General features: G+C 35.9%; 1 protein-coding gene across 2 annotated transcripts in view; it reads right to left on the bottom strand.

Moving 5' to 3' along the window:
- LOC142341008 (uncharacterized) overlaps positions 1-12014 on the bottom strand; it is a 46960-nt gene extending 34946 nt beyond the window's left edge. For both annotated transcript variants that reach the window (XM_075391821.1, XM_075391823.1), the window contains exons 1-2: positions 11648-12014; positions 11202-11426 (exon numbers count right to left, since the gene is read on the bottom strand). In XM_075391821.1, coding sequence (XP_075247936.1) covers positions 11202-11424 — 223 coding nt within the window. In that variant the 5' untranslated portion in view covers positions 11425-11426; positions 11648-12014. The remainder of the gene's footprint in view (positions 1-11201; positions 11427-11647) is intronic.
- Between the last annotated feature and the right edge of the window lie 1347 nt (positions 12015-13361).

Raw genomic sequence — 13361 nt, 5'->3', positions numbered from 1 at the left:
ACCAATAGTAACTCTGGTGTAACGGTAGTTCGGAGAGGTTCAATTCAGAAATAATGTTTATCGACATATAGCAACGTGTTATTAGCATATATAAAGCAACGTATTAGCATTAAGAAGATCAAGACAACAAGTGAAACTTAGACGGCAAGATTTTTTTATGCTCATTTAACAGGTTAATTCGTCTGATGTCATTGACTTCAAATCAGTTCGTATTCATTCAACAATTGTCTAGAAAATCTAAAATTACTCAGCCGAAAACCAGCTTAATCGATACATATCGTGATTATTTTTTACTTAAAATTAGGATAAATGAACTTTTTCGGAATTTCTGTGTATACTAGAACGTATTTTATTCATTTAGAACAATTTCTATAAGCGTTTAAAATTGCACAAAGCAACAAGAAAGGAACCAAAATCACGCTGGAAACATAATATCGAGGAAAGAATCCACAAAGAAAACTTCTTTCGTACATATGACTGTCATTGAATATTTAAGCTGCTGTCTAAATTACAAAGTTACTCAAACACCGACTTCCAGCAACCTGGAAAACCCAATTATAAGTAGCAAAGAGCAATTTTATAAAGAGCAAAGATCGATCCAGCTAACTCAAAGCAGTCTATCACCAGATACAAGATATTGGCAACAGATAAAGGAGATTGATGGAGGAAGTGATTGGAACTAGTTTTAAAATCATAGAACGGAACTACCAAGAGTCTTCAACGAAATAAACGCCGTCTATTTACAAAATATCCACTGATAGAAAAATGCGAAAGGTCAATCGTTTCTTCAGATCAATGAAGAAGAACCACAAGCAATATTTCAAAGCCATGGGAACAAAATTTTCTGCCAGTCAGTGGGTTATTGTAATGAAAACAAGTACAACGGATCAAACACCTCAATCAAGAAGACAAAGAAGCTGAGAAATTTGTTGCATTTTTGTCTAAACTTTACTTGAAGATAAGACACTCCGAAATAAAAGGAAAGGAGCTCGATTGAAAAGTGCAACAAGACCAGAAACAGAGATGTATCTTCTTTGCTTGACCGATCAGACCAACCCAATAAAACATACAACCAAAACTGCGATCGTTCTCAAGATTAAACAGAGAGCACCTACCAACGGGTAAGATTTAACCATGAAATGTCCAAGCCACAATAATACAGTTGGCAACATTACAAATTTAACCAAATTCAGAAAAATTTTGCAGAACAAACCAATAGTAGCAACCAACTCGTCAATTTAAAATTTAGCTCTTTTTATGATACCCCTGGAGCAGCCAGGAGGTCAATTTGTTTGTTACTGCCGTGCATCGTTGTAATATTCCTGATTCAGAGAAAATTAGCCTAGTGAAAACGTTTTGAAATTGATGTTTTAAACCAAGTTAGCGATATTGGCCCTGAATTATTCTGGGTAGGAGTTAGGATAGGTTGTCAGTGGACACATGACGGTCAAAAAAAGAAAGTGTTTGTCATTTTGGTTTTTAAGAAGACGCAAAAATGGCGGAGAAGATCCCATCATGGTGAGACATAGAAAACTACGTCTCCACAATCAACGTCGTTAGTCAATCAAAGAAGGAGTTGCAGGCACAAAACCTGATAGTTAATATGAAAAAGTTTACAGGCGGGTGGTAAAAAGTGAGAATGCTCTAGCTTTAACCATAGCACAACCTACAAAACAACGACTGCTGGGTTTTGGGTCAGCATTATTCTTAGGAGCGACAATTGCAAAGGAGCCCCAACCTAGAAAACTTTATCAACAGACAATAGATACAAACGATGAGAAATAGTTCGCGGAGATATTTAATGAAACGCATTTCAAGATTGTTTTTGAGAATATGGTACTTACCACTCCATTCAGTGCTAATTCTAATCAACTTCTATATGGATAATTTAATCAATTTGTTGGAAACAAAAGAAGATGCAATCGAATTCTTCAATCAGCTCAGCTTCTTCTCCAAAATCATTAAATTGAGCTATGGAAACGGATTGGCAACAATGATGTAGTGAGCCTAGCCATACAGGAAGACTTAAAACCAATCTGGCTCATCAAAAAAGTTGATGTTGAGCCGACTTCACAGGGTTTTCATTGAGATGGAATCTTGATTACGATAGTTTTCGAGACCTCAGATTGACAAGCAGAAGAATTAAGGCCCCCGTAACAGGAAGGAAGATCTTGTCTAGGGTATTTTTTGTATCTCAAAAACAATTGGACTATTTGCTCCATTCAGTATTCACATGATACGATTTTTGTAGAATACTTGGACGACATTAGGAAAACTAAGTGGAAACCGATAAAGTGGCAGAAATAACAAAGTCGAAGGAAAAAAAATTCTTGTAGGTGAAACGCGCGTCGATAGAAAAAACCTCAAAAACATAAAAGACAAAGTTGAGCTTCATTTATTCGCTGACAATTTCGAAACACGACGTTCGCAGTGGCATAACTACGTTATCAAACAGGAAACTCTCCTCCGGTTTTGTATTTGTTATTGTAAGAAGCAGAGTTGCATCGGTGAGACCTCACTTGTATTTGCGAGCAGCACTCATGGCAGTGAGATTGAAGGAACATGTTGTCAAACAACACGAGAAGAAAAAAACACTGACAACTTCTGGTAGTATTGCAATACAGTATTGAAATGGGCGCATGCTCTCACCGCCAACAACAAAAGGTTTTGGCCAATGATATGGATGAGGTACTGGAAAAATGATGCTTCACCGTGGAATTTTGTGTGCAGTATTCACAATCCCTCAGACTTTGGTACCGAAGCAGTCAATGTTGAGGAACTCATGGGAATCAATTGGTTTACTGAACCAGCCTGGTTGACGCAGTCATCGTGTAGATGCCCTAAGCAAGGCCACTCAGGCTTTGGGGTATGAATAACAAAATAGAACCGCATCAGTCAACAAAACTCAAGATGAAATAAAATTGATTCTTCAGCGGTATTTATTTAGCATACTCAATCGTCCCATGAATACAATGCTATACCTGTAGCGGTTGCTGAATAAAACAATACTGTCAACAAAAAATTGTTAGTGCAAAAAGAGATATTGCAAGGAAAAGAGTCTTCAACGAATTAAATGAAGTCTTGTTACAAAACATCCATTGATAGAAAAAATCGAAAGGTCAATCGTTTCTTCAGATCAATGAAGAAGAATCACATGCAATGTTTCACAGCCCAGAGAACAAAATTTTCTAACAGTCAGTAGGGAATTGTAATGAAAACGAGTTTAACCGGTTAAACACCTCAATCAAGAAGACGAAGAAGCTGAGAAACTCGTTGCATTTTTGCCTAAACTTCACTTGAAGATAAGACACTCCGAAATGAAAGGAAAGGAGCTCGATTGAAAAGTGCAACAAGACGAGAAGCAGAGATGTATCTTCTTCGCTTGACCGATCAGACAAAGACAATAAAACATACAACCACAACTGCGATTGTTCTCAAGATTAAACAGAGAGCACCAACGGGTAAGATTTAAGCATGAGATGTCCAAGCCACAATAATACAGTTGGCAACATTACAATTTTAACCAATCTCAAAAAACAATTATGCAGAACAACCCAAAAGTAGCAACCAACTCGCCAATTTAAAATTTAGCTCTTTTGGTGATAGCACTGGAGCAGCCAGGCGGTCATTTTGTTTGTTATTACCGTGCATCGAGGTAATATTCCTGATTCAGAGAAAATGAGCCAAGTGAACACGTTTTGAAATTGATGTTTTCAACCAAGTTAGCGATATTGTTCATGATTTATTCGGGATAGAAGTTAGGATAGGTTGTCAGTGGACACATGACGGTCAAAAGAAAAGAAAGTGTTTGTCATTTTGTTTTTTTTTCAAGAAGCGAAAATCGCGGAGAAGATCAAATCATGGTGAGACATAGAAAACTACGTCTCCTCAATCAACGTCGTTAGTCAATCAAAGAAGGAGTTGCAAGCACAAAACCTGATTGTTAATATGAAAAAGTTTACAGGCGAGTGGTATAAGGTGAGAATGCTCTAGCTTGAACCATAGCATAACATAAAAACAAAGACAGCTCGGTTTTGGGTCAGCATTATTCTTGGAGCGACAATTGCAAAGGAGCCCCAACCTAGAAAACTTTATCAACAGACAATAGATACAAACGATGAGAAATAGTTCGCGGAGATATTTAACGAAACGCATTTCAAGATTGTTTTTGAGAATATGGTGCTTACCACTCCATTCAGTGCTAAAATTATAAGGAGCGGCGAAGTCCGCTGTATTTGCAACGCTGTATCAGGAAAAAGAAACCATGCCTGCATCAACCACCACTAGCTGGACCTGATTAATTGCATAGATTTATTGGAACGTTGTTTAGGTTTCGTTTAATTTCAATAGCCCTGGTTGTCCATATCGAATCAATTTTCTGCAAGTGCAGTTTGCTGAACTCGAAAAAATCTGCTTGAGAATTTGATGTAGACCGAAACTTTTCGAACTGGTGGAAAAATACGATTTAGTTTTTGCGAAAAGTTCACCAACAAAGGACGCGCTCAGACAAATCGGCACTGAAGATGAATTTTCTATTGCAGCAAAAGTAATTTTAATCAACTTCTATATGGATCATTTAATCATTTGGGAAGAAACAAAGGAAGATGCAATTGATTTCTTCAATCAGCTCAACTTCTCCAAAATCATTAATTTGAGCTATGGAAACTGATGAGCAACAATGATGTAGCAAGCGCAGCCATACAGGAAGACTTAAAACCAATCTGCCTAATCAAAAAAGTTGACGTTGAGCCGACGTCTCCAAAGTTTGTGTGCAGTTTTCAAAATCCCTCTGACATTGGTACAGAAGCAGTCAATGTTGAGGAACTCATGGGAATCAGTTGGTTTACTGAATCAACCTGGTTGACGCAGTCATCGTGTAGATGCCCTAAGCAAGGCCACTCATGCTTTGGCTATGAATAACAAAATAGAACCGCATCAGTCGCCAAAACTCAGGATGAAGAAATTAAAATGATTATTCAGCAGGACTGATTTAGCATACTCGGTCGTCCAAAGAATACAATGTTGTTTGTGTAGCGGGTGTTGAATAAAACAATACTGGCAAAAATAAAAAATTCTTAGTGCAAAAAGAGAGAATGCAAGGGTAAGAATTTGAAATTTAGTGCGACAAGAGCTTTTTGCCGAAGAGTTGAAAACTCTCAAATCTCAAAAGCAAATTCCATAAAGCGCCAAAATTTTCAATGCTGAAGTTCAATGACATGAGGTAGTTTTTTGATGCCGAAGTCACATTAGTCTAAAAGCCAAATGGACTTCAATGCAACGCACCCGGTATTTTTGAAAAGAAATATTTACGTTTTTTGAATCAATCTTGCATTTTGAGTCCGTAAAACAGTTCTCACGAGAATGTGAGAATTTGTTCGCCTGCGGAGAATGTGAGATATATTGCTGGTCTAAATTTCTTGATTATTGATGGAAGGAGTTATGTTTAATAAAAGACTAATATATCATTTTCAAAAAAAAGTAGAGCGCGGACAATGGAACCGGTGATAGCCGAGCTACCCAAAGAAAGAACTGTTGTTGAAACAGCTTTTTGAAAAAGTTGGAGTCGACCAATTCGGCTATACAATAATACTGTTATGCAAAGGTCAAGACATAGCGGACATGCGGTATCAAAAGCAGAGAGCAAAAGCATATTTTCGGGACGGATTTGGAACCGCTAAAACAAGGTGGGCAGTTTAAAGCTTTTTGAGATCTTTTCCGTTTGTGCCCCCTCAGCTTAGTGGGCGCATATTATTTGCACCCCCAGACGCACTGCCATACATCTTACATAATGATTTACTATGTAATGACACGTGCTCTGAAATTGGGGGGCGCATAACGTACTGGGGAGCACAAACGGAAAAGATCCGCTTTTTGTATTACAAAATATTGGGATAGCAGAGCTGACAGGCAGCGCAAATTACGATGTTGGTTAAATAAACAATTGCTGAAACAATCTGCTGATCTAAATTACATCAATCGCCATTAATTGACCCTGACTGTAACATGAATGAGTTATTCTTGTGACGCAAGATGCGTCTGCCAACATAGATGAATTTGCATTCATTACATTTAATTGGCTGCACCACATGACTTTTCAGGTTTTTATCAATAAAGTTTTCCAAAACAATTGAGAGCCCTCCGAGAATTTCGAAATCAACCTTGCGTTTGCATTTTAGTTCGTTATCAAAAATCGTTTTGTTGGCTCGTCTCACCGATCCCCGTTTTTGCCGTTACGGAAAAGCTACGACCTCATTTACTTGTCGGACCTTTTCCGTTTGTACCCCCAGTACGTTATACAACCCCCAGTAATAGCACGTTCCATAACATAGTATATCATTATGTAAAAACATAGCACGTTTGTATGCAGGTGCAATTAGTATGCACCCACTATTCGGGGGGGGGGGGGGGTTCACAAACTGAAGATTTGTCTTGTTGAACTCCAAACGTCAAAATTATAAATTAGGCGTTAGTCCACGTGAGGTATTTGTTGCGCGAGTTGATTCAGAACCTTTCAAAGTTAGTGTGATCTTCCACTGATCAGTAGAAATCAGTTATGTCATCTTTTTACGACTAGTAAGAACCAATATATGATCGTTGTATGCTTATTAGAAACCATATATGATCTTTCTATTGTTGCAATGATTCATAAATCCAAACGTGCTTCTATTTAAAATAATTACCATTAATTGGTCCTGCGTGTGCATCACCAACGAAACGCTAAGAAGCGCCCCCAGGAAGCAATCTTCCGCAGCACAGAGTTAACAAAAACTATTGTGTTCTAATATAAAGTAAGAAAATTTGTCTTTAATTTTAGTTTTTGGCTATCAGAGGCTATCAGTACAAATCTATGTTTTGCATAAAATAGGAAAACTAAACTGCGCAGACGCATTAATACGCTTGGGATTGATGTAATTTTATTTTTTCACAATACTGGGTACCTTTCATACTGGGTTCATTTTTTAAGTTTTCGGGCCCTATAAAATGTGCTCGATTTTGCATTGAATGTTTCATGAACTGTTTTCTTCTGATGACGATATGTTCGGGGTTAGTGTCCCGTCGGGGATATTCATACAAACCCATCGTTTATTCACGCTGTGCTCAACGAATTTACAACAGTCATAAAAGCTTTATAGAAAAAATTAATATGATACTTTAATGAGATTTTCATCTCCGATTTCTGTTTTCATTTCTAATTTTGACTAACAGACGAAGACCAATTTGAACCCAACGCGAGAAGCTATCTACCTGTGTGATTAGCCACTTTCTTAAATGTATTTTACAAAACCTAATGCACGCCCAATTACCTTACGAACTTGAGTTCTCGTAAACAATCAATGCAATGTGCCCACTGAGCAATCAATAACAATATGAAGATGATGTTATCCTTCTGAGAATTCTTAAATATAGTTGCATTCAACTGAAATTTTGCCAACCATTTGAAAGTGACAGGTGTGACAATGTTTTCAAAACAAGCATTCATTGAATCTCTGAATGATGAGAACCATCTATTTTTAAAAAAAAAGACGGAAAAATTTGAGCAGGATGCATTTTTTTAAAGATTTGATAGCGCTGTGCAAAGCGTTTTGCTAGCGCAACCAGATTTTGTTGAGAAACTGGTTTGTAGAGAAAAATTATGCCTGACAGGATCTCTGCACTAATTACCCTTTCAACAGTTTTTTTAAAAAAAAACTGTTGAAAATCACCAAAAACAAAATTGACTTTTGCTGAGTGTTGATAGTCTGATTTTAAATTATATGAATTAGAAAAAGCTTTCAACCAAAAACAATAAACCAATGAACCATAGATTTGCTGGTAGACAAAATGAGGTCAAAATACAATTAATTGAATATTAAATATATGATTTCTGGAATCAACGTGAAGTTGCCCGCAACGCAAAAAATTAGGGTTTAAGGTTCAAAAGAAGAAAAAAGAAGTAGTTATTCTTGTCACAAATCTTCCATACAAGATTAATAAATTTAGTTGTCATCTTTAAACTAATTTACCATTTTGTTTTACCTTTATTTCTTCATCATTTAGTTTGTTTGTAAAAAACAAGACCGAAGAATAAAAAAATATTGGGATAAATTGCACCAAGTTAACTAGCACCATGAAAATATATTCTTAGATATTTCAGATCCAAAATTTTGTATCAATCGATTGTTCATTTTCCTCATGTTTTGCCAGATTTTTTTGTTAACGAACAGAACAGGAAGCCGAGAGATTTTTGACGGCATTACATTCAAGTTGTGCGAGAGCAGTTGGCAGATACGCGATTTGAATTTGATATTTAACAAAAGAAAAAAAATAAATAAAGAAATGAACAAAAAAAGGAAAACAGTAACAAATATAAAAAATATAAAATCAAATCAACAGAATATCAAAAGTTGAGTAAAAGTTGTTGAGACCAGTTGAAGTTTTTTCTAATCAATTCGATATTCCGAAAAATAGGACCTATAGTCAAATTACAAAATTAATATTTTGACCTTCAACAAAAAATTGAAGAACCACCGACTAACGTTGGGCGAACTGAGTGCATGTAGCTGGAATCAGGTGCAGGCAGGAGTTTTAGGGGGCGGAAATGCATGGGCGGTGAAGTGGGTGAAGCTGTTTGGGTTTAGAGGAGTGGGCGTGGAGTTCGGTTGGGACCCGCGTTGCTCATACAAATTTCGTAGTAGTCATACTAAGTCATATATGATTCTTAGTAATCATACTAGGTCATGTATGATTTGTATGAAATCTTGATAGTCATACAAGGATCATGAATGATTTCCTAGTAATCATTCAGGGATCATACAGAAAATTTTAAAGCCTAAAAACTGTTTAAGTTTCATTTTCTATCGAGGTTGGAAAAATGTCTTGGAAATCATACAAGGTCATATATGACACATAAAACGTTGACTGGTGCCACAAATTCTCGTATAATGTAGTCAGAGGACATGTCAAACGAATATATTGCATTTGCAATCCACATTTGATACTTTATGTGCAATAAAAGAATAACTTTGCAATTTGGACATATTCAGAAAACGATTTTGAGGTTACATCGTGAAATTTTTTTCTACGTTTCTTATAATTGAGCATTTATAGGAATTTACTTGCTTCCGAGAGTATCAGATCTTTAGTTATGTATTTGGACTTATTCTTTTATTTGGTGGCCAACTTTGCGAAAGATATTGTAGGTTGGGGTTTTTCGGCGGATCAAAGTGATACAGGGATATGGAAAATGATTTATGAAAAAAAGATGTATGGTTCTTGGTAATCATACTAGGATCAAATATGATTTCCTGGTAATCATGCAAGGATCATGTATGATTTCTTAGTAGTCATACAAGGATCGTACTAGGAAATACGTTATGATTTGTATGACATCATATCCTTGTAAGACTACTAAGAAGTGGCGACCCGGGGAATGAGAGAGGTTGAAGTGGTGTGGGGGGTAAAGTCGGGATCAGTTTCCAAGAGCCTCGGTCCACGCCATCAATATATATCTCCTTAACAGTTTTTTTAAATCTCATACTTAGAGGCTAGTAATTCGTATGGCTCCAAGAGAACTTATGATCCACATAACACCCTCCTAGCATAACTTGTTTATCCCGTTTTTGAGGACGAAAAGTTAAATTCTGTCACGAAAAATATCAAACGAAAAGTGATAGGTACTGCAAAAAATCGCATGAAAAAGAAAAGAAGGACTGAATTAATTGCTACAAACTTTGTTTGAGAGCAATCATTTATCACAATCGTAGATCAAATCGAAAATGATGACTTGAGTACGCAATCAAAGCTTGAAACACCCACGTGTATCTTTAATAAGAGTCTACAAAAGAGCTCTTCATCTACACATTGCCAGATTTTTACTTGAAGTTTTCGTTTCAAGCGACTTTACTTGATTCTGCTGCAGTCACGTCGGAAATCAATCTAGCGGGTATCTCAAACCACTACAAGGTTCTCAGCTACCGTCCGATTTTCTCTGTGACTTCATCAGAGTCCCATAACTTATACTTGAAGCACTTTGAAGATGCCAGGACTTTGCGATGCCAGATTTTAAATCTCGCAAAGCCACTTCATGCTGTCAACTCCACTTAAAAAATCGGACTGAAGTTTTGATCCTATATTTGATTTGCTTAGAAGCCACATTTTCTGAAAATTAATTTGCAGAGTTACTTAACCTAGATTGAAAGCCAAATAACGCAAATTTTAAATTACGGCAATGTATGCAGGAAAATCTGGCACTTCAGAGTCCGGTGCTACCAAAATCTTGTATTTTAAAACTTGCGTATGAGTGTTTCAAGCAAGTTCTCAATAGCAAGTGCTCGGTTCCGGACAAACTTCTGACTTCATCAGAGTCACGTAACCTATACAGCAATATCCTTTAGTATTATCTGAGTTTACTTTACATAGACGATTGATAATTGATCTCACGTTTGAAAAACTCACTGGCAAACCTAAGTGATCGAAGAAAAAGTTTTCATTTTTTCCGAAACACGTAAACTTTTAACCAATTGATTGAGTATGAAGGTCTACAACGCTTTGAAAAGATCATGGTTTTAATGAATTTAGAGCAAGCGTTTGCAGGTTTTGAAATACAAAGCCTGGAAATGCCAGAAGCTCCTACATGCATAGCCAGAAGCTGACGTATCACTTATTTTTGGCATTTTAAAACTCGCAAAATGCGTACAAAGGTCAGGTCTCTATGATATCATGGCTCAACATGTCGGACCACTATGTGGTTCTCCACAGTCACATAACCTATACTTACCAAAAAAAGTGATCAATTAGGATTATCGGCATTTTTTTGTTTCTCATAAACATGGAGCATAAACATAGGCCGATGAACATAGCTTAACGGAAGCTGAATTTTTGACGGTAACCGAAAAATTTTTCCTATTTTGAGAAAAAAATTGAATTGATTTGTCAGTGAGATTTATCGTTTCACTAATGTCTTTTATTCTAAACAGCTGTTGTAGCATTGTAAGAAAATTTCTAATAGATGAGATTATGACGGCAAAAAATCGCTGTGCCGTAAAGCAACTATTGGACTGACCTAGGGTAGTAAAAATACGGTACAGCAATTTTAAGAGTGGCTGGGTTACGTCGAATTTCCCCTTATAAGAACAAAAGGTCACATTGGGGCTCCTTCATATGACCCGCAATCGTTCCAAATTTATAGTTATTTGGCATAATAGATAAGTATGGTTACTTACCCAAAGAAAAACCTGAGAATATATCTAAGAGACACTGACAGATTGCCATTTTGACAGCCATGTCGTGCCGAATGTCTTCTTTCTCTCTTGTGATAACGTGTAAAACAGCACAACTGGCGAACACTGCTATCATTCCAACACATCCACTGGCTAACGATACAGTAAAGGAGTAATTGTCGCTTGAACCCGAGCATTCGATATTTTCGGGCTCAATAATTTGCATAACTTGAACACATTGGGTGGTTAAAGTAAAGCAATCATTATCGCGTTTTATTTTTTAATCAAAGTTTGAAATGTTTTCAAAATGTTTTGAACAAACAGAAGCTATCATAATTCTTCAATGACAAAGTGTTTGAAAAGCAGACTAAGGTGTGATCGGATGTTTTTAGTTTAAATTTAAAACTTTAAACCAAACTGACCTCAGTTAAACTTAATTATTGCTTTACTTTATTTCTCCGATAAACTCATGCACGCTCAATACGCGACCTAATTAAACTGAAAATTGTACGCTACTAAGTCAAATATTCACTCCAATTTGAAATCAATGGAGCGATTAAAAAATTGCGATTAAACTCCAAAGTGTAAATCAAATAACTGTTGGCCTTTCTGTGACCTGCTTTGGAAATTTTAGCTCTTACGTAATTTTCATAATTTGTTCGGAAAACCTGTTCGGAAAACTTTAAATTGAGGAAATAATAACTTGGAACCAGCAAATGGTAGTACTTCAATATATAGCTTTAGAACAAAATTTGAATAAAACATCATTTCCGATCCCAAAACTGTCAGAGAAGTCAAACCCAACTGAAGAGAAGTCAAGATTCTGACTTCTACCAATAACTGGGCTGCATCGGAAACCAGTTATTTCCATTATTAGCTCACAAAATCGAGTACAGCAAGCAGTAGAATTAGAATACAGATAGATACTTAATGAACTTTTGATCTAAAGTCATTTGTACATTTGTCATTGAATTCCCAAATCATTGGGACTAGAAAACAGGTCAACTATCAAACTAGATTACATCTATTTTGACGAATTCCATTAATAAATTAGCCAAACGGCCAAAAAGGGCGTATATAATGTTTCTATGTTTTCATAATGATGTCTGGCGAACCCCACTGATTACGGAATTCTTTAAGGCAAGATTAGGCAAAATTTTGATGGAACTTTGCTACTGATATTACTATTTAGTACTATTAGTTCCAAAAATTACCCTCGATCAATAGAATATGATCATATTCTGTTGATAGAAACGACAAACAGATAAATTCTTCTAGCAGCTTTCTAACTCACAAAAGCACCGCTAAATGGGGTTTTCAATTTGGCACCCCTCATCCCTGTTCTTGACTTTAAAAACAGTTTTAAAAAATTGGTTTATGAGAAAGAAAACTTTACAAATTCTAACAACTAAGTGAATTGAAAAAGGGCACATCAGAAGGCGGACGACAATTGCCATTAATGACACTACAGGAAAAATTAAAATGTAGACTTAACAAATTACCTTTTCCTTTAAAAAACAAAAAAAAACAGTGGGAAACGTTCAAAACCTTTGAATTTGCTTAAACCAAAAAACTTATAATTCATGATAAACATTGACTTTTAACCAATGGAAAACTGACGAAAAACGTATATAATTTTTCGAAAAGTCAATGAAACCATCATTAGTGTGACTGAGTCATAGGACCACGAAATAACAACAAAAACTAGCAGAACTGAAAAATTTACAAACATTTTACAAAAACACATCCTTGATTCGATTCCAATAAACCCATAAACCATTAACTAATAGGGTTCTAAATGTTTACGTTTACAAAACGTGAACATTGATGTGAACTTCTTAATAAAAGGTTTATTCGGAAAGACAACAAAAAAGACAACAATTGTTGACCAATATCGAAAACTCGCAAAGTCTTTTCTATAACATCAAAGTAGCAAGACCTTCAAAAGAAATCAATATTTGTTCAAACGAGAGCCAGTTGAACTTGTGGAAATAAACGGAATAAGGCACAAGTTGACATAAAGAAGAATAAAAATGATCAAAATTTAAATAAAACCATTTTTTTTCAAAATTCATTATATTATAATTCATACAAACCATTATCTATCAATTTTTGGCATAACATAGATTTTTTAATTTAAATTTCCATGAGTCCATGAGAAGC

Source organism: Convolutriloba macropyga, chromosome 6 (genome assembly GCF_964194025.1).
Source record: "Convolutriloba macropyga chromosome 6, txConMacr16.3, whole genome shotgun sequence".
Lineage (NCBI taxonomy): Eukaryota > Metazoa > Xenacoelomorpha > Acoela > Convolutidae > Convolutriloba > Convolutriloba macropyga.
This window is presented reverse-complemented; position numbering and strand designations above follow the sequence as displayed.